Source organism: Arvicanthis niloticus, chromosome 4 (assembly GCF_011762505.2).
Source record: "Arvicanthis niloticus isolate mArvNil1 chromosome 4, mArvNil1.pat.X, whole genome shotgun sequence".
NCBI classification, from domain to species: Eukaryota; Metazoa; Chordata; class Mammalia; order Rodentia; family Muridae; genus Arvicanthis; species Arvicanthis niloticus.
The window spans coordinates 22,171,740-22,193,827 of NC_047661.1; the positions used below are offsets into that span (position 1 = coordinate 22,171,740).

Below are 22,088 nucleotides of genomic sequence, written 5' to 3' on the forward strand. Positions count from 1 at the left end.
GTATATTGTGTGAGCACAGGATTTAATCCCCAGTAGTAGTGTGTCCACGTGCGTGTGTGTGCGCGAGTGCACACACACACAAACATACACAAAAGATATAAGTAAAGAATTCTTTGGAATTCTTTCTTTTTTTAATTACTTATTTTAAACTGTTGTGGTAAATCTCCAACCCAAATAAGCGCTGTCAAAGAAAACACAACTCAGTAATTGTGAATACGAGCTACATGCCTAGATCAGACAGATTCACCACTACACTACTCTGTTCCCCAGCTATGAGATCCCTTGTAACTTGTGGTTTTTCCAGGCCACGTGCATCTTCTCATTGTCCTTCCACTTCTTCCTCCTCCTTTGTCAATCCTCCTTCCTCTCTCTCTCTCTCTCTCTCTCTCTCTCTCTCTCTCTCTCTTTGTCATTCTCTCTCTCCCCCAAACTTTTCCATTCCACCTCCCCTTCTACTGCCCAATCACCACCGGCTCTAGCCTTTATTTTACAAATTAAGGTGGGCAGAAGGTTCACAAGAAGTCACCTGTATACTGTATACTGTATACTATATACTCATCCCAGGAAAGCAGAATTAGCATCAAAATACAAGACCAGGGCTATCCACAACATTAAACTCCAAATTTTATTCACTTCCAGGTCCACCCTCCAACTGTTCCACATCCCGTACCTCCTCCCTGCTCCCCTATCTCCATGAGGATGTCCCTCCACCCCCCACCCTACCAGACCTCTAAACTTCCTGGGTCCTCCACTCTCTTGAGGGTTAGGTGCATCTTCTCTGACTAAACCCAGACCAGGCAGTCCTCTGCTGTATATGTGTGTATACACCTCATATCAGCTGGTGTATGTATGCTGTCTGGTTGGTGGTCCAGTGTCTGAGAAATCTCAGGGGTCCAGATTAATTGAGACTGCTGGTCCTCCTACATGGTCACCCTCCTCCTCAGCTTCTTCCAGCTTTCCCCTAATTCAACCACAGGGGTCACCAGCTTCTGTTCATTGATTGGGTGCAAATATCTGCATCTGCCTCTTTCAACTGCTTGTTGGGTCTTTTGGAGGGCAGTCATGATAGGTCCCTTTTTGTGAGCACTCCATAGCCTCAATAATAGTGTTTTAGGCCTTGGGACCTCCCCTTGAGGATCCCACTTTGGGCCTGTCTCTGGACCTTCTTTTCCTCAGGTTCTTCTTCATTTCTATACCTGTAGTTCTTTCAAACAAAAACAACTATGGGTCAGAATTTTGACTGTGGGATGGCAACCCTCTCCCTCACATGATGCCCTATTTTCCTGTTGGAGGTGGGCTCTACCCCTCCCTTTGAGTCTTGAGAGTCTCTCACCTCCCAGGTCTCTGGTGCATTCTGGAGGGTCCCCCAACCTCCTACCTCCCAAGGTTGCCTGTTTCCATTCTTTCTGCTGGCCCTCAGGACTTCAGTTCTTTTCCCCCCAACTCCCCATACATTTTTTTTCTCCCGGGTCCTTCCCTCCCCACTTGTGATTGCTTTCTTCTTCCCAAGTGGGACTGAGGCGTCCTCACTTAAGCCCTTCAGCTTGTTGACCTTTTGGAGTTCTGTGGACTGTATCTGGGGTATTCTGTTCCTTTTTATTGGCAAATGTCCATTTATTAGTGAGTACATACCATGCGTGTCCTTTTGAGACTGAGTTACCTCACTCAGGATATTTTCTAGTTCTATCATTTGTTTGCAAAACTCAGGATGTCCTTGTTCTTAATAGCTGAGTAGTATTCCATTGTGTAAATGAACCACATTTTCTGTAGCCATTCTTCTGTCGTGGGACATCTGGGTTGTTTGCAGCTTCAATAAGCCCGAATTTATGTCTTGCCTTTCTTTGTATTGATTGAAAAGATTTCTATTTTGAAAATAATGCAGGACTCTTAATTAAGAATCTTTGATATGTTTACAAAGAAAGACTGGAACCAGTTATGCAAATAGGGCCTGCCTAAATTGAGCACAAATAGAGCCTAGCTAAATGAAAATAATCAAGATATAACTTCAGGATTACCATTTGTTTCTGTCATTAAATGATGACATAAACAGATTTAATATTAGACTTTGGTTATGTTTTTGGCGTGTGTGTGTGTGTTCCTATGTATGTTTTAGTGTACATATATGTGTATACTTTGGTGAATGGAGATCAGAATCAACCTGGGGTATCAATTCTCAGATGTCCACTTTGTTTTCTGAGACAGGGTCTTTCACCAGCTTAGAGCTTACCACGTAGGCTAAGCTGGCTGACCAGAGAGTCTGAAATATCTTCCTGCTTGTACCTATCCAGTACTAGGATTACGAGTATGTGTCACCATGATTTATCTTCCTGTGTGTCTCAAACTCAGGCCCTCATGGTTGCTGTTGGAAACACTGTTCAGCCTGGGCCATTTCCTCGGCTCTTTCTTTGAATATTTCTTCTCCTTTTTGCCTTCTTTCCTTGTCAAAAAAAATGAATTATGAAAGTAAGATGACAGTTACTAGTGAGTGAAAGGATGGAAATATGGGTAAGAGTGGCAGAATGTAACAGCTGTTGAAACAGATAATGAAGATCCCCCATCCCATTCCCTTTATTTTATATTAGTCTAAAATGAAGTATTGTAATGATCAGTCAAATGAAATTTTTATAAAATGAGAGAATAAAAACACTTTAGACAAGTACAGTATCTTATAGGAGTAATAATGGTGCTTAAAGAATGACTGATAGGCCGTTTTAATTGAACCATAACAGACTGCTATGTTTAGCTGCATTTGGTTTATCCTATTGTGTTTAACTGAAACAGCTATGAACTTAGAAAAGAATAAGGCAGCTGTGCATGGCACACTTGTAATTCTAGCATTCGGAAGGTGGAGGCAGGAAAATACCTCCTGGTCTTCTTACCATGACTGTCATGAACAAACAAAAAATAGTCACATAAATAGATAGATATAGCTAGTTTTAAAACATACAACATTATTATCATTCCTCTAAAATATTAACTAGTCTAACTAAAAGTTCTATTCTTTTCTTTTTCAACTTATTAAATTACTATTTTCCATTTACTACATAAATAAAAATTTACTTTGAAATGAAAGAAAAGAAAATGTTTTGTTTTTAAAATATGATTTTTTTTAATTCACTCCCCCCTTTTTTTTTCTGTAGGAGTTATGATAGAAGCTCTAGGAGTTTAGATCAAGATTCTCCTTCAAAAAAGAAAAAATTTCAAACAAATTATGCTTCAACCACCCATTTAATGACTGGCAAGAAAGTGCCATCCTCTCTACAGACAAAGCCCAGTGACTTAGAAACAACAGTATTTTACATTCCTGGAGTAGATGTAAAGGTAAAAACTGAATTGTATAGAATAAGAGACTAGAATATCAATAACAGTTTATTTTCTATTAGATATTTTTCTTTTGCTTATTTTGTTAAAGATGAAACTTTCTGACTTATCTAATATAGCCATAGTCTGAATATGAGAGTATTTAAACTGTGGCTTACCATTTATTCATAGTAGGCTTGCTAAACCTTGCCTTCTATAGCTTCAATAAGCAATACTTTTTTTTTAATTTCTAAAATTGTTGAATTTTAGACCATTAAGCTTAAAAGAACTTCAAAGACAATTTGGATTGAGCTCTTTAATTTTAAAAATAAAAAAGTCAAGTAGTTTCTAGAACCTTACAGCCGACTTATAAGCAGAAGCTAAGTCTTCAGGCTCCTGAACCAGTATTCCCCCTAATTACATCTTCTATGTTTCATGGTATTTCCTCATCTGCAAAATTTTTATCTTGACTTTTTTTAATACAGTTGCATTACAATTCTAAGACACTAAAGACTGAATCACCTAACGCCTCCAGAGGATCCTCCTTGCCTAGAACGCTCTCCAAAGAGTCCAAGCTGTATGGTATGAAAGATAACGCAGCATCTCCTCCTTCTCCTCCTTTACCCTGCACTGTCCAGAACAAGACTAACACCTTACTTCCTCCCCAACCCCCACCTATTCCCTCAGGTATTTAAGAGGCTACACTGTATTTCTGTTTTTCTTAAGTTCCTTATTTTGCTTGCTCTGTTGAGATTCTTTAACTTCTCTGTTTAAGAAAGGCCATAGACTTGTCAGTAATGACTATATAAAATCTATATGTGAAAGTACAGGACAACCACTTTAGATTATTTCTTAAATTTTTATTATGTTAGAATATTCTTACTAAATAAACCACATTTTTAGAACAATATATATTTGCTAAAGGGTAGTTCATGTGGTTTAACATTGGGAGCTATGATCAGCTAGGGATCAAATTTACACGTATATGAGCACACTGGTATTCTCTGCAGTTATTAATTATCTGCTGTGACCTAACCTCTTACCCAAGCTTATAGCCTTAATCACATTGCCTATTGAAAGACAAAACAGAACACCAAGAGGAGTTTCTCACTTAGTCTTTCATGAGATTGAAGTCAAGATGATGGCTATATAGGTCACTTGAATACTTGACTGTACTAGAAAGAGCTTCCATCATATTCTAGCCATGTGACTAGCTTACTGGTACCCCAAGTCCACCCCATGTGGACATCACCACTGGGTTGTGAATATTTTTATGACATTACAGTTAATATCCTTTGGGTGGAATGGTCAAAAGAAAAGCTGACCAAACCTGCAAAACTTAATGCCATAGCTTTAAAAGTCACAGAGTACTACATTTACAGTTTCTTATTGCTTATACAGGCCATTGAGGACAAGCCATTGCTGAGCTTGGAAGCCAGCAAGGATTCTTAGAAAGCATCCGGGAAGTGGATATCATAGCACATGCATGATATTTCACACACACACATACACACACACACACACACACACACACACACAAATTTCTAACATAGGGACTTTAAGAACTAGGCAAGAATTATTGAAGAAATTTTGTTTAGAAATTTCACATGATATATAAACCCTTTAAAGTAGTCAGTAAAGAATTACAACAATAATGTCTAGCTAGTGCTTACCACTTTTCAACTGACAAGGTATAGTTAGATCCATTAAGAATGAGGTACATATTAGTATTCCATTTTATAAATGGAGAAAGTTGGGGCGTATAGATTTGGAGCATTTTCCTATATTTATACAACTAATTTTCAAATTGGAAATCAAGAACAAAGTTAGCTATCACTTTGTTAGGTACTTTTATGCATTTTATGAAGCAGAAATACTTGACTAGGAAGAATGAGAGAGTCATGGTCTCCTATGTAGAGAAGTATTGTCAGTGTGTACATACTTAAGAAAAGCTGTGATACCTTTTCTTCACTTCCTACTAATTCATATTAGTTGAGATTTTCTCTCTTTTTAAATGAACAAATGGACTAGTACCAGCAAAAAAAGTATAAAGTTGAAAAATTTGGAACATAATGTGTGACCTAGCACAAGTAAGAATAAACATAGTAATACAAACATTAATAATATTTTATCTTAACATTTATGTGTCATTTCTATCAGCCTATTTTTATTCTTTTCTCTTGTAGTCTTAGATAAAGTACTTCACTTAATTAAGTTGTCATACAATTCTAATTTCTCATTAACTTGTCATATTTTGTTGGGACATTTTATTGAATTCCATTCAGTGCATCACATTTATCAATATTCTAGCTAAAGGAAAAGGAAGTGGAGGAGTGAAAACTGCCAAGCTGTATGCCTGGGTAGCACTGCAGTCATTACCAGAAGAAATGGTTATTAGTCCTTGTCTATTGGACTTTCTGGAAAAGGCTCTGGAAACTATCCCAATTACACCAATTGAAAGGAATTATACAGGTAAGTATTCTCCACACATGCATCCTAACCTTAGATCTTATTTCCTAGTTTCTCAGTGCTATTATACATTGCTATATATATTTATTTCTATATAAAACAAAGAACTGGAGAAGAACCAGGGAGTCATTTCATTCTTGTTTGCAGGTAAAGAATCCAAGCTGTGGTGAAGCCATATAATTTTTTCAAGGTTACACTAGATAGTGACAACACTTATGGTTGTGTGTTCTATGTTAATGGACTCTCTTTGTGGACATGACATAAGTGCTGATTTTTATGTATAGTGTTTGCTGTGGTGGAAGAATTTAATTTGGAGAAATGAACATGAGATTTGAGTAGGCAAGGCTGTGTAGCCTGACAGACTTCAAAGCAACTTTCTGGTGTTGATACATCTTATATCAATACTAGTTAAAGATAAGGATCTTTCAGTAATTTGCCCTTGATATGATATAAAACTTGAAACTAAATATTTTAACAGCAGTCAGCTCACAAGATGAAGATATGGGACATTTTGACATCCCAGATCCTATGGAAGAATCAACAACATCCCTAGTGTCATCTTCAACATCTGCATACTCTTCCTTCCCTGTAGATGTTGTGGTTTATGTGCGAGTTCAGGTGAGGTGTATTGTTTCTTCATAAAGAAAGTATTTTATTTGAAATTTCAACAATATTTTCCTTCAAATTTTTCTGAATCATAATCTCATGAATATTTTATATCTTTACAATGGCTTAGAAGTCTGCTAAGTCCTGAGAAGTTTATGTAAAAATTTGTATATATTTACTATTCTGAGCAATTTCATAAATTAGGAGTTTTCCATTTTGAGTTTTCAATCTTTTATGAAACAAAATTAAAATATATAAGTTTAAACCTTTTGAAAGCATTTTATCTCTTTATTACTTTGGTACCATTCACTCTCACCATTATACTATCTGGATGGACTTACCATATAATTAAGATACAGTAGTACCTTTTAAGGAGTTTGTATAAAAGTTATTTAGTTTTAAAATATTTTGTTATTTAATTCAATCTTAACAATGCACCTTGAGGAATAGGAAAAAAATTTATATATACATATATATGTGTGTGTGTGTGTGTGTGTGTATGTGTGTGTATGTGTGTGTGTGTGTATTCCTTTGATTTAATCCATTTGTATATATATATATATATATACATATATATGTGTGTGTATATATATATATTCCTTTGATTTAATCCATTTGTTAAAGAGGATTAGAAAGATGCCTATATCCAAACTTTAAGTTCAGATTACCAGTCAGTCAAAATTTTAAAATCAGTTTGTAAGAATAAGAAAAATGCTGGTGTCATCTGTTTCCTCCATTTTCTACAGTAACAGTTTTCCCAAAAGATCATTAGTCTGAGACTCTGGAGTTTTATACTAGCTTATGTTAACGGTTTGATAAAAATATATTAAGTACTTGAAAGTTTATAAAAACTTTTGTTACTAACACAGCAGTATTTTAATATGTGATTACCTCCTTTAAAAGATTTGATTCTTAACAAAAAATAATATTGACATAAATATGTTTAAGGTTCTGAATTATCTAAATGTCAATGGATCTTCAAATACTTAGTTTGTTGTAGACAATATCTCAACTCTGTAGCCCAGGCTGGCATGTACCCTAGGTTGTCCTTGAATTTGTAATAATCCTCCTCTCCTAGACCCCCTGAGAGCAGGGTGAGCTCTAGACCTAGAATATTTAGCTTCATAAAGATTATGCCATCCTGTTAATACACTTTGTTTCACATGTCATCCTTCTGTTTTTATAAGTTGTATCATTAAATTTAATTCCTTTTAAATATCAGGTGATTAAACATAATATATTTATTTATGTATGTTAAAAAGAAAATTACATATTTCTTTTAAAGATTCAGTTCTTAAAAATTCTTTTCCCCTTGGTTTCTACACTTTAGCCTTCACAGATTAAATTTAGCTGTTTGCCAGTATCAAGAGTAGAGTGCATGCTTAAGCTACCATCTCTGGACTTGGTATTTTCTTCAAACCGAGGAGAACTGGAAACTTTGGGGACTACATACCCTGCAGAGACCTTATCCCCTGGTAGCAGTGCTCCTCAGAGTGGAGCAAAGATTTCTGGGAGCAAAACTGGAATGCCAGGTATAGAAATGTTAAGTTATCTGGTACTAGGCCAAGTACTAGTCTTAATAGTTATTCATCTATATTCTAAATAGATTTAGAAAAGCAGAATATTAGGCAATTGTGACATTTGTAGGAAAAAAAAATCTATAGTAGACCAACATTGTAAGTGTATTTCATGTGTTAGTAGAATATGAATCCTCTTTAATTTATATTCTTAGCATTATAGCTTCGGCTTGCATACCACTAGAGGTACTATAATTAGAATACTAACAGTTCATGCATCCATGTACTTTTGAATGTGTCATGTTGGATCATACATTTTAGGAACAATGGAGTTTGCAATTGGAGATAAAAGATATACTTTTATGGAGTTCTGTCCTTATCAAATTTTACCAAGTAGCACTTGTATTTTTAAATGGTAAATTTTGCTACCTCATTTGTTTCATGCAAGGTTTGGTTGTAAAGTGTAGTTGAGGATTTCCTGATTTCTAGCACTTCTTCCTCATGAAAAGCTCTGTGCTATAGATCATATAGAAATACATATGTAAATGAGAGGGCAGTGTTGACTAGTTTGAGTGGGAATTGACAATAGACTTGAAATGTCATTAAAACAGCAGTTCTTAGCGAAGGGTAGCAGATGCCTTTCAGTGTTGGGATTTCACCACTGAGAGTCTTTCACTGAAAGCTAGTGGGGAAAGCAGGAACAGTGTGTAGATGTCCTGCCAATCTGAAGACCCTTCTTTTAGAAAGAATCATTTGACCTAAAATGCTAGAATGTCCAAGTGGAACACATTAAAATATATGAATGAAATCCAGAGAAGCATAAAAACTGTTGAAGGGAAATCAGCCTTCAGATTTGGAAGGTGTCACTTGGGGTTAGGTCCTGGTATTTTGTACAGTTATCTTGAATTCAAAATTTTACCAAATAGCCTTGTTTGGCTTTTGAGAGAGAGCATGTGAGACCTTGTGGACTTCCTTGTGCTGATGATGCTGGACTGTCTCTTATTTACAGGATCTGCAGGATTAGGCAGCCCACTTGGCCGAAGTAGACACAGCAGCAGCCAGTCGGATCTGACTGGCTCCAGCAGCAGCTCATCTGGCCTGAGCTTCACTGCATGCATGTCTGACTTTTCCCTGTATGTGTTTCACCCCTATGGCGCAGGGAAGCAGAAATCCACTGTGTCTGGTCTCACGTCTGGATCAGGAGGACTAGGTATATTTGCTTATTGGTGTCTTTGTTAACTTTTTTTAGGCTTTCTTTTCTTAGATCACATTACTGTGGTTTATAGCCACAATGGCTCTAAACCAACCTGAGAAACTTGTATTTTTCCCTTTTGATAATACCTATTTTATCCCTGTTTTATAAGTAAAAAGATGAAACGAATTCAGATAACCATTATATAATAATTTAAAACCTAAGAATGCTTGTTAAATGATATGTTTAGCATAGTATCTAAAGATAGAAGAGTTGTCTTACATTATTAAATCAAATTTAGCAAATTGTAGTCCATAAAAAGTAAAATTTTTAAAGTATGCTTGGTAATTTTAAATGAGATCATTAATCTTTTAGATTAGTAAAACTAAATTTGCATTTTAAAGTTCAGGTCTCATTAGTAAATATTTCTTATAGTCATATAAGTAACTGCTACCTTTTGTCATTAGAATAAGCTTGTCATGAATATGGGCTTCAATGTGTCTAAACCGCTGTGAGAAATGCAAATGCTCCTTAGATTATTTTGTTTAAATTTTCCCTAATTTAACTCTTTTTGATTGGTGACATGTTACAGTACATTGAATAATTTTCTTTAACTAGATGTGTGCATCTTCACATATCTGTGTGTACATGTGCATACATGTGGGCATTTTTCTTGTTTTGGTTTTCTCAGGGAATGTGGATGAAGAACCCACGTCAGTCACTGGTCGAAAAGACTCACTAAGTATAAACCTTGAGTTTGTGAAAGTGAGTTTGTCTCGGATAAGGCGCTCAGGAGGTGCCTCATTTTTTGAAAGTCAATCTGTAAGCAAGTCTACAAGCAAAATGGACACTACATTAATCAATATATCTGGTATTCTCTTTTATAGTTTTTAATTAAAATATTATATTTTAAACAATGAGCTCTGTTTTATTGGTGCTTAAATATTAAGTATACTTAAACACTAAGCTTAGTGATAAAGGTTAGAAGTTCAGCCCAGCCAACAAGACTCTCAGCTCGGGCTGTTAGTGTTAGAATGTTTTCTAGGTACTCATATCCAAGGGTAAAAATGTGCCAAATTAAAGAACAAAAATTCTTAGTTTTTTTATTTTGCTTCTTGGTTATGAGTTCATAAAATTTATGACTTTTTATTTATATCAACTTACAGAAGGCTACAACACTAAAAATGGGACGAGTAGCCTTAATAAAAGTCCTGCTTTATATCAGTAGGTGTGAGGCCAGCCATTTGTTCTCTTTGCATTATAACTGGAATACTTAAAATTAAGTGAATATAACCATCTTGGGAATTTAGGGTACTAAATGAAAATGTTTACAACAAGCAGTCTTACTGTATAGTATGTTCCTTAAACTGATAACCATTTAGCAAACATCTTAAGCCTATGTTTCCTAGTAAACTTGCCAGGTATTGTGCTAGGTTACTAGTATAGACAGGCATGAGTAATGCAAGGTCTTACATGGGGACAAAAATAATAACACACATTAATTTCAGAAAAAATATCCTTGAAAGTAGCAACATGATATTTTGTATTTTAAATCATAGAGGTATCAAAAGGAGAGGGCAATGTCTTTGGAGCATACTTTGCTGCTATGGCTGAATCATGAGGTTTAACCAAACACTTTATTGAACAGAGTGGATGGGGCAAGAGGGAGAAGTCCTGGCTAAAGGTAAAAATGATGAAATAGACCAGTAGCAGACTGGACTCAGATTGAACTGAAGGGTCAGATATTTATTTTTCAGGTGGTGAAAAACCATTAGAGGTTTCTAAAGAATTTGGATGATGCTTCAGATTGGTATTTTAGAGAAAGAGTCAGTAGTACCACAAAAGATGGGAGGAAAAGATGCCTGAGAATGCTGTGTGACCATCAGTAGTGAGAGAAAAATCTGATGTAAAAGAGGAACAGAAGAGAAAGACAGCAGAAAGGAAAAGATACCAAAACAGAGCCCCTGCACAGAACCATAGGGTGCTTTTCTTGTGAAAGTCTCTACCCTGAACACAAAGGGAATTAAGTACTCCCTTGCACACAGCTGTTTGGTTTACAATTTCCTTTGTGCAATTTATATCTTTGTGCAGCTCATAATCTTGACCCATTCACCATATTTGGGTGGAGCCCTGTGTTACACTAAAAGCTTGCTTTATAGCTAATTTCTTGACCCTCTCTGTGACAGAGCAATAATAGAGCCCTAACTTGCCATCTCCCAAAGAAAGGACACGAAGCTAATGATTTTGCAGTGCACTGTTTTTCTTTCATTTGAAGAAAGATCAACTCACTTGTTAAATGGAATGTATCCTGGTATTTTATGGTTTAGAACAGTAGGTATATTTAGCTCTATAATACCATGTCTGATAACTAAACTGTTAAAAGTTTTAGAAGTCTGTTTTATGCTCTAACAAACTATTTCTGCATCAGCTGTTTGTGATATAGGTTCTGCTTCGTTTAAGTATGATATGCGGCGACTCAGTGAAATCCTGGCATTTCCAAGAGCCTGGTATAGGAGAAGTATTGCAAGGCGCCTGTTCCTTGGAGATCAAACTGTAAATTTGCCAAGTAAGCATGTTATGTAACCATAATTAGTTTTTTTTTTTCATTTGGGTTAAAGAAAACAAGATCCATGATTAATAATACAAATTTTGACTTATTTTGTAAGCTATACCATGTAATTCATTCATTTGTTCAAAAGAATGTCCATTGAGTCCCTCTAATGGTAAGCACTAGGCATACCAAACAGACAGACCTTACCCTCTTGAAGATTACCTCCTAACATTTTATTCTATAATAATTTACAAGTGCTGCAAATATGTGTTTATTTAAATAAATAGTTAATTAAAGCATGGGAAAATGAAAATATTGAAGACATCCTACCCATTGTTTCCTCCATCTCTTTCTTGATCTTAGATATTGTTATAGATGTTGCTGTGTTGAACTGAAAAGGCTGTGGAAATGAGGAGTACAGGTGACATGATACAGTGAAAAATGTAAAAAGATCTTGAGTGTATCTGTTCTCTCTCCTGTAATGCACTCTTCCAGAATTAAGTACAATACTGGATTGCTCTTTGCAAAGACTGCCATCTGTGGAAGGAATAAACAGTGTAGTTAGAAATAGTGTCTGGGTGAAAGGACTTTATCACTTAATGTTCTTATCTGTGACTTTGACTTTGTCTTCCACTGTTGTGTTAGCATCTGGTCCAGGGACTCCTGATTCTATTGAAGGAGTAAGCCAGCACCTTTCTCCTGAGTCATCAAGGAAAGCATACTGCAGGACCTGGGATCAGCCAAGCCAGTCAGCCTCCTTCACCCATATGCCTCAGTCACCCAATGTCTTCAATGAGCACATGACCAACAATACCATGTCACCAGGGACAGCAGCACAAAGCCTCAAGTCCCCAGCTTCCATAAGATCAAGGAGTGTTTCAGACTCTTCAGTTCCTCGAAGAGGTAACTTTTGTTGCTAGTATGCCTCCAGTGTTTCTAAGATAAAAATCTTAATTACTCTCAGGTTTCCACTCACTGGAGATGAATTCTTGAGGAAAAGAAACCAATAAGTACCAAACAGTTTCAGGTACTGCCTACAGAAGAGTTCTGTGGCTGTCGGGTAGGGAGTGAGGAGTTGCCATATTGTCAATGTACTCTGTAAGAACAGCTGCTTTTAGAAACGTTCCAACAATGTTGTGAATGTGCCAAAAGATGGTTCAATATTGAAGACATGAAGTCTTTATATTGATTCAGTTGTTCATTTATTTAGTCTTTTTTTTCAGCTCTTGCATGTTGGTGTTGTCCTTGTGCTAATACCTGAATATATCAAAATGAATGGTGTAATTCTTGGCACTACCAAGACCAAAGTATAGTGAGCTAAGTCAGTACCTGGTTTGCTCCCTGAGTCCATTAGTTGGAGGCCAGCTACCCAGCCAGTGCCTGCATTTCTGAATGGTTTATGCCTTTTAAGGCTTCTATTTGACTGAAACACTTTGGCTTTTATGAAGAAAATCCTAGAGTGATGAATTATCTGTGCAGCTATATCTCATGGCACCAAAGCTCCTTCATCTTACCCGTTTTAGAATTAATGTGACTACTTTGGTCTTATACAACAATATCATGTCTACCTTTTAGGTTATAGAAACTAGTGGGTTTTACTTTGTAATAAGCTTTGTTTTATGTGAATAAATGTGCATTTGGGTTTTTTTCTGCCTTTAGATTCAATTTCAAAAACATCAACTCCTATTAACAAATCAAACAAAGCAGCAAGCCAGCAAGGAACTCCGTGGGAGACACTTGTTGTGTTCGCTATCAACCTTAAACAACTAAACGTCCAAATGAATATGAGTAATGTCATGGGAAATACAACGTAAGCTATTCAGAGGAAATATATCTGCCTAATAACGTTTTAAGTGTTCCTTACAGTGTTGTAAAGCAGTTCAAACCCTTTTAAATGTAGTAATATTTTGAGACAGTAAATAGGTGAAAACTTGTAAACTCTTTAGTCTGAAAATGGCTTTTTAGGATACTATAATAGAAACAACCCAAAACACATTCCCAAAGGAGAATTATAAGGAAATAGAGTACTTTTCTACCTATAATGTAGCCACCTTCGGCCATGGGTTAACTGGGTTCACCTGGAAGGGGGGCTGGGAATGAAAGGGGGATGGAGAGTAAGAAGAGATGAAGCTAAGACAACATTCTCTGATCAAGGCTCAATGCTTTAGTGTTCAGCTCTCAATTTAAAGGGAAAGGCCCCACCAAAACCCTTTCTGGTTTAAGCCAGAGATGGGTGGGATAATCCATTCTTGGTTGTGTAGATATCTCAAGGCAAGCCCAGGGGCAGTTCTTCTGAGTTCCTTGCAGCCAAGGTGGGTAACTCCACCTATATCCTATCACTTGGTCTGTTGTGTTAAACAAGGTCTTTCAGGCCTGCTCAAGGCCTGGGGAAGGTTACACTATAAAGCTTCATTAGTTTTAATATTCAAACATTGACCACATAGTATTTAGTTTGTATTTGTGTTGATCTGGGTGTGGTGGGTGTATGCCAATCATCCCAGCCCTTAGGAGGCTGAGATAGGATCATTTCAGTTCCAGTGTTCAAGATCAGCTTCAACAACACAGTGAGAGCCTAAAAGGAAGTATTTCATTATAAAATCGGATCTTCTATGTATAATCTGATTTTGCTACTGGTTTTAATTCATGACATTACCAGCCACTTATCTAACAATCTTTTCCTTCTTTTTAGTTGGACAACTAGTGGTTTGAAAAGCCAAGGCCGGCTTTCTGTAGGAAGTAACCGGGATCGAGAGATTAGCATGTCTGTTGGTCTAGGAAGGTCACAGTTAGATTCCAAAGGAGGAGTAGTTGGTGGGACCATTGATGTCAATGCTTTGGAGATGGTTGGTATGTTGAAATTTTACAACTATGTAGCATATTTTCAAACATTATGTTAAAAAAAAAAGAGTTTAGAAAGTTGAATTTGATAAGTTTTTCCATGAATATTTCTATGGAAAGTAATTACTGTTTTTATTTTAGCTCATATTTCTGAACATCCAAATCAGCAACCAAACCACAAAATACAGATTACTATGGGTTCTACTGAGTCTCGGGTTGATTACATGGGCTCAAGTATCCTCATGGGTATCTTCAGTAACGCTGATCTTAAGCTTCAGGATGAATGGAAAGTAAATTTATATAATGCCTTGGATTCAAGTATGACTGATAAAAGGTATGTATTAGGATGTCCTCTTCCAAAAACTTTATGTGACTCTCCGTTAACAGTTTTTAACATTCGGGGACAGGAGAAGTAGTTCATTTTTTTCTACAGACTAATTTTTTATATTCTACAACTAATATAAATGAAAAGCTGGGCAGGGGAGGATAATTATTTTTGCATTATTTATATCATCTCTGAAATTTATTATACAAATTCTGTTTCATGCTTTAGTGAGATTTTTGTGCATGGAGATTTGAAGTGGGATATTTTTCAAGTAATGATATCAAGATCAACTACACCAGACTTGATAAAAATCGGAATGAAGCTCCAGGAGTTTTTCACACAGCAGTTTGATACTAGTAAACGAGCCCTGTCGACCTGGGGACCTGTGCCTTACCTGCCACCCAAGACCATGACCAACAACCTGGAAAAGAATTCACAAGAACAATGTAAGGACTAGAATTCAACATGGATGTAGTTTTTATCTTCCCTATATGTTCTATTCTTAAGTAACACATTTATATGCTGTCCTTAAAAAGTATCCTTTGGGCTCTCCATCCCATCCACTCAGCAAAACACTGACAGTGACTCCCCCAGAAGTTCTTTTATTGTTGAGAATATCCTGGAATTTGTTATTCCAAATGAATTTGCAAATTGCTCTTTGTAACTCTGTGAAGAATTGAGTTGGAATTTTGATGGGGATTGCATTGAATCTGTAGATTGCTTTTGGCAAGATGGCCATTTTTATTATATTTATTCTGCCAGTCCATGAACATGGGAGATCTTTTCATCTTCTTAGATATTCTTGATCTCTTTCTTCAGAGACTTGAAGTTCTTGTCATAGAGATCTTTCACTTGCTTGGTTAGACTCACTTCAAGATATTTTATACTATTTGTGACTATTGTGAAAGATGTCATTTCCATAATTTCTTTCTCAGCCTGTTTACCCTTTGAATAGAGGAAGGCTACTGATTTGTTTCAGTTAATTTTATATCCAGCCATTTTGTTGAAGTTGACTTACTCTGCCCTGTGGCTTCAAGATTCAAGACAAATGTTGCTAAAGTTGTTGGATCACCAATGAATATGAACTAACATTATCTGATATCTTAGTTGAAGTCATAGTTAGAAAGTGGGTAATAAAAGAAGGGGTCTTGAGTCTGGCAGATGAGTCTCACTCCAGGTATTCCACTGGTTATCTCTGTGTTCCTGGGATAATCACCCAACTTACGGTGACTCAATGCCCAGTTTCATGTGTTATAAATGAGAAGGCATGTAGTTACCTTATAGGAATCACACAAGAATGAAACAGGTGGGCATATATGAAATCTGTACTATAGACTGAAAGTAACTACAAGATGTGTTAAATCATAATGTTGAAATAAGACCCACTAGGGAATAAAAATATTTTCATAATTTAAAAACAAGAATAAAAGAAAACTGACTGTTTCTAGTAATAGTGTCAGCTGCCCTTTGGGAAGGTATTACTTTTTATCTCCACTACAGCTTACCCGCAGCATGCCTTCTCCGTGACAAAATTAGATTCTAATTTGTGGCATGGGCTGAGGATGCAGAATAACTAAGTCTGTCTATTAACCTAGATATTAGGCAGGTTATTATATTTCACTCAGTAATTAAGAAATTAGCTTGTATTTATTAAGCAACAACTACATGCTTTGGGTACTTCTCTAGGCACAAGAGTTACAAGACATGACCATCCCTAACTCATGAACTTTACATTCAAATAGGAGATGGAGACTATAATTAAATATATAAAAGTCATGGTTTTAGGTAGATAGAAGCACTTATTTAAAAAACAAGGCACAGGAAGGCTACAGAGAAGGTTAGAGTAAAATAATGGCTATTTCACAAACGATGGTTAGGGAAGCCCTGCCTGAAGTGACATGTTAGTAGAAATGAGTCAGTGGATGAAGGATCTGAGATAGCATGTTGGGGAAAGTTCTGGGCAGAGGGCTGTGGAGGTCTGAAGTTCCTGTTGTTCCTCATAAAGTTGATTTATTTGAAAATCATTGCTGGACCTGGTAGCATAGTTCTCTAATCTTAACTACTTATCTACTTGGGAAGCTGAGGCAGGAGACTACAGATCAAGTTCAAAGGCAGTTTGGACAACTAGTGTAAGACCCTGTCTCAGAATGAAATTCTCACAATAGTCTGGGGGTATAATTCAGTGATAGGCCCTTGCCTGACATGTTCCCAATGGATACAGGGATTTGAGGGGAAATGGTAGTCATTAAAATAACTGAACAGAGCAGAATGATCAGTAAGAAAAGTATTGGACATTACCTCAGATAAAGGGCAAAAATAAGGTTTTTAATATGATGAGTATTGTAGAGTTTTTTTTTAAAGACATTTGGTATCATTTGGTTTACCTTGGCATAAAATACTCCTTTGCAAATAATCACCATGGCTACTGTAGAGAGAACAAGGCAGTTAGGGATGGACACAGGAAGGACATTGTGAAATCCAGACTAGAGAGGATGTACCTGTAACTAGGACAGCAGTGTAAACGTGATCAGTAGTGAACAGAATGAGGACAACTTGGTAACTCTCAGTTGGTTTGTTTATTTATTTATGGTTTTAGGGTTTTCTTGATACAGGGTTTTTCTACATAGCCCTAGCTGTCCTGGAACTATGTAGACCAGGCTGACCTCATAAGTGCTGGGATTGAAGGCGTGCACCACTACACCTGAGCAAACTCCCTAATTTTTTATCATAGAAATAATGTGCTGGGAGGTGGTGGCGCACGCCTTTAATCCCAGCACTTGGGAGGCAGAGGCAGCCGGATTTCTGAGTTCGAGGCCAGCCTGGTCTACAGAGTGAGTTCCAGGACAGCCAGGGCTACACAGAGAAACCCTGTCTCGAAAAAACGAAAGAAAGAAAGAAAGAAAGAAAGAAAGAGAGAGAGAGAGAGAGAGAGAGAGAGAGAAGGAGGGATGGAGGGAGGGAGGGAGGGAGGGAGGGAGGGAGGGAGGGAGGGAGGGAGGGAGGGAGGGAAAGGAAGGAAGGAAGGAAAAGAAAAGAGAAAGAGAAAGGAAGGAAGGAAGGAAGGAAGGAAGGAAGGAAGGAAGGAAGGAAGGAAGGAAGAAAGAGTGAGTATACATTGAAAGCAATCTAGAAAATGTAAACAAAAATGAAGGGTCATATTCCTGCCTCAGAATCATCACTGTGAAGCAGCTTAGAGCTTAAACATGAACAAGTTTTTATATATTTCCTATGTATTTTTACACTTGTTTGTTTGTACATGTGTAATACCTGGAAATCTATATTTTGAAAGTGCTAAGGAATGACCTCAGGGCCTTCCACATGCTGAGCAAATGCTCTATTACTGAGCTGCGCTCAGCCTAGGAGATGCTTTTGGAAAGCAGGTCTGATTCAGGAGATAGTGAGTGGACTTAAGAATGTGGATTCTAACTACCTCCAAGTGTGGTGCTGATGGCGTTAGTCATCTGACCTCACTTTAAGTTGAAAGCATGTGGGAAAGAAAGAAACATAAAACCCCTCATTTCTGCTTTTTCACTGGTGAAAAGTTGATAGATGTAACTGACAGTTGCCTTATTTCTTGTTGTGTGGAATTTGTGTGAAATACCATTCAGGCTCTTTGTAAGTCAATCAGCATTTCAGACACCGAGCTGTGAGAGTTGTGAACATTAGAAAGGTCAGACCTTCCCAGGCTCTGTCCATCCGTATGCAGCATCTTTCCTTCTGTCTATTTAACAACTGCTTAGCATCCCCCATTATTTCCACTCATTCTCAGAATGGAAAACACACATTATACACAGGGCTGTAGAACAGACCCACCTCTGCCTTTTGCCCTGTTCAGGATACTTGAGACAACTTATGATGAATGTTTCTTGGTTTTCTTGTAGTGCTTGATGCTGCACACCATCGACATTGGCCTGGCGTGTTGAAGGTGGTATCTGGATGCCACATATCCTTATTTCAGGTTCCATTACCAGAAGATGGAATGCAGTTTGGAGGATCCATGAGCTTGCATGGAAATCATATGACCTTGGCTTGTTTTCATGGTCCAAATTTCCGTTCAAAATCTTGGGCCCTTTTTCATTTAGAAGAACCAAATATTGCCTTTTGGACTGAAGCTCAGAAAATCTGGGAAGATGGTAACCTGACACATTTCCAGCTTTCATTCTTTGTGTCTTCTGTCTGGCATGATCATAAACGACTTAAGTCATTTTTCTTTCATTGATATTTTGTGTGTTGATTTTTGAAGAGTATGTGTGTGTATGTGTGTATGGCATAAGTATGATGTTTGTATGTTTGTGTATGGTATATGTGTGTTTTTGTATGTTGTGTTCATGTCTATCTATGAGTGAAGGCACGTGCATTCCAGGGTGCATGTGGAAGTTAGAGGACAACCTGGGGTATGAGTGCTCACCCTCCACCTCCTTTAAGACCAGGCAGCTGACTCCCATGCTTCCAGGGATTCTCCTGTGTGCACCTCACATCTCACTGTAAGCGTCCTGGGATTAGACACACAACACTGTGTCCAGCTCTCTATTGGTTCTGGGGATTGAAGCTTTGGACCTCATATTTGCACAACAAATGCTCCACACACTAAGCCATCTCCCTGACCTCCTTTTTTCTTTTGTTTGTTTCCAGTTGTTTATTTTGGAAGGGATTTGTTTGTGCTATAGCACACATGTAGAAGTCAGAGGACAACTTAAGGAGTTGGTCCTCAGTTTCCATCATGTGGACTTTAGGAGTTAAATTCAGGTTGTCAGGCTTGGTAGCAAGTGTCTTTATCCCCAGCCCTGTGATTTTTTTATTGGAAAACTCCATCTCTGTTTGCTATCCTATAAATAAAAGGTTAAGGAGTTCATTGTTAGTGAATCAGCACTGGTAAAGTATGTACTTGTTAAAGAAACATTTAAGCATGCTTCTAAACTTGCCCTCTTATTCCATGTTACTTAAATTTAGTGCTGCTGTGACTGGCCTTAGCATGTTATCTAGAAATAGTCCTTGTAAAAATGTGAGGACAGTGCTGGTGTGAGAAGATTCTGTTAGACAAAACTGTGGGCAGTAATAGAACCCTAGGATACTTCAAGCAATATTTGGTCAACACAAATTGGCCTTGGTGGGATTTTTAAAAAGGACACCAAGACATACACAAAATTCTCAAAGAACTAATAAAAATGTAAAAATAACAGTACCTTTGAGCAGTTTCCTATTCAGTGTTTCCATGTGTTTTGCTTTTTCACAGTGTCTTACTCATTAGCCCAGGTTGTTCTATAACTCACAATCGCCCTGCCTCTGCTTCCTGAGTGGTATACACATGTATACTACTGATTGACCCACTCCAAGGTCCGAGGTTTCTTATCAATGGTTGATGTTGTTCATCTCACTGGGATAAATCCAGCTGTTTGTAGACTTTCTTGTTTATTTAGCATTTCTACTCTGTATAGCTTAACTACATCTGTTACACTGATGCCACAGTTATTTTCTTAGCCATAAAGACAGTTTATCACTTTTAGAAACATACTTTTCTTGTCTTGTAGGCTCTAGTGATCACTCTACATACATTGTTCAAACACTGGATTTTCATCTGGGTCATAATACCATGGTTACCAAACCATGTGGTGCTCTGGAAAGTCCCATGGCAACAATAACCAAGATAACGAGGCGTCGTCATGAAAACCCACCCCATGGAGTAGCAAGTGTAAAAGAATGGTTCAACTATGTCACTGCCACAAGGAATGAAGGTTAAATATTTAGCCTTTATTGGGCTTATTTTGTTTCTTGTTTTATTTTGAGCTCTTGTCAGCTGTTCGGAAATCAAGTAGAGGTCAAGTTTTCATGTCTTGATACAGTTTTAATTTTTGTTGATATACAAAGTGGTTATTTAATACAAGAAACAACTACCTGGTAGTACAACATTTTACAGATTCAAATTATTCTAGAAATAACTGAAACCATCCCAAGTAAATTGGTTTTAAATAAATAGAAATAAATTTATTAATTTTGTAACATTTGGTAAATATTTTAGAATTATTGGAAAAATGTTTTGTAGTTATTCTCAAAATTAGACATTTGGGAAATGCCAACTAACAAAATGCCAAACATGTAAGATTCTACTTACCTGGAATAAAATTTCAGTAATATTACCCTATCAATTTGTAATGTAAAGAAAACATTTTTGATGAATTTTTCATCTATGAGACCACTTCTCTGGTCTGATAACCAGGATAACAAGGTGTCACCACAAAAGCCCGCCCCATGGAGTAGTGAGTGTAAAAGAATGTTCAACCCTGTCACTACCAGGTCATGTTGTGAATAACTATGGTGTTTGCCAGCTCGCTCCTATGTTATTGCTTTCAGTTTGCATGTCTAACATTGTTTTTATCATCTGATATTGGCAAAGCTGATTAGATTAAGACATGTTATGATTGAATATTTTACTTTAAAATGAAATTTTTAAATAAGATTACTTATACCATGTGATTTTTAGATTAGCTTTCAGGAATAGGCAAACAATCTGGATGGGTAGAAATATGTTTAAAAAAAAAAAAAGAAGGTAAGAGAAAATTAGATTTTGTCCTATTTTGGCTTTTATACATTTGGAATAGGGTTGTTATTGAGGTTTTTTTGTTGTTGTTGTTGTCATTTTGGTTTTTAAGATTTTCTTTTAACTAGGATGTTCCAAGAAGCTGTTTATGTATCTACAGGAATGATCTTCACAGTAGAGTAGTTATAATGTTCCAAAAAATAGGACTTCTACGTAATTTCAAGGGTCAGGATAATATTTAGTGTTCAATGATAAAATCCAACTTAAGACATGATTAAAATTGATAGTTCTAGACACATTAAAACTGGAGAAACCAAAACTAGCAAGTATTTGGTTTATCCAAAATTCACATTACAAAGTTTTGGTTTTGACAAAATTATATATGCACATTTGTTAAGAATATCATTCCCAGCTTGTAAAGTAATTAGCGTTTGATACAGTATCTTTAAAGCTACACTTTGTACAATTTAGCTAAATCTATTATTCTGAGGCCTCATTTATTTGCCTTTGTCTAAATACAGCTTATCACTTTTAGAGACATACTTTTTTTTGTCACTAGGCTTTAATGACTGTAAATTATTTATTTCAGCTAGCCCATATAAAAGACACAAAAGCCTGCTATTTTCACTTACAAGCAGTAAGCCTAGATTGAGCAGGTTCTAAGCTATTCTAATTTACAACTATATGCCCCTAATTGCTTCCTGTTTGAGTCTGTCCAGGGCTGTTTTTGCTCCCTCAGTCTGTCCTTGGGTGCA

General features: G+C 36.8%; 1 protein-coding gene across 13 annotated transcripts in view; it reads left to right on the forward strand.

Moving 5' to 3' along the window:
- Positions 1 to 22,088, forward strand: part of Bltp1 (bridge-like lipid transfer protein family member 1) — a 198,630-nt gene that overhangs the window by 169,789 nt on the left and 6,753 nt on the right. For 9 of the 13 annotated variants that reach the window (XM_076932299.1, XM_076932298.1, XM_076932306.1 and 6 more), the window contains 15 exons: positions 3,141 to 3,321; positions 3,786 to 3,987; positions 5,611 to 5,772; positions 6,248 to 6,387; positions 7,706 to 7,907; positions 8,902 to 9,102; positions 9,776 to 9,955; positions 11,513 to 11,650; positions 12,281 to 12,538; positions 13,295 to 13,445; positions 14,325 to 14,482; positions 14,615 to 14,807; positions 15,027 to 15,244; positions 18,680 to 18,931; positions 20,327 to 20,530. In XM_076932299.1, the coding sequence (XP_076788414.1) occupies positions 3,141 to 3,321; positions 3,786 to 3,987; positions 5,611 to 5,772; positions 6,248 to 6,387; positions 7,706 to 7,907; positions 8,902 to 9,102; positions 9,776 to 9,955; positions 11,513 to 11,650; positions 12,281 to 12,538; positions 13,295 to 13,445; positions 14,325 to 14,482; positions 14,615 to 14,807; positions 15,027 to 15,244; positions 18,680 to 18,931; positions 20,327 to 20,530 (2,840 nt within the window). The remainder of the gene's footprint in view (positions 1 to 3,140; positions 3,322 to 3,785; positions 3,988 to 5,610; positions 5,773 to 6,247; positions 6,388 to 7,705; positions 7,908 to 8,901; positions 9,103 to 9,775; positions 9,956 to 11,512; positions 11,651 to 12,280; positions 12,539 to 13,294; positions 13,446 to 14,324; positions 14,483 to 14,614; positions 14,808 to 15,026; positions 15,245 to 18,679; positions 18,932 to 20,326; positions 20,531 to 22,088) is intronic. The other 4 variants (XM_076932305.1, XM_076932307.1, XM_076932311.1 and 1 more) reach the window with 2 other exon arrangements.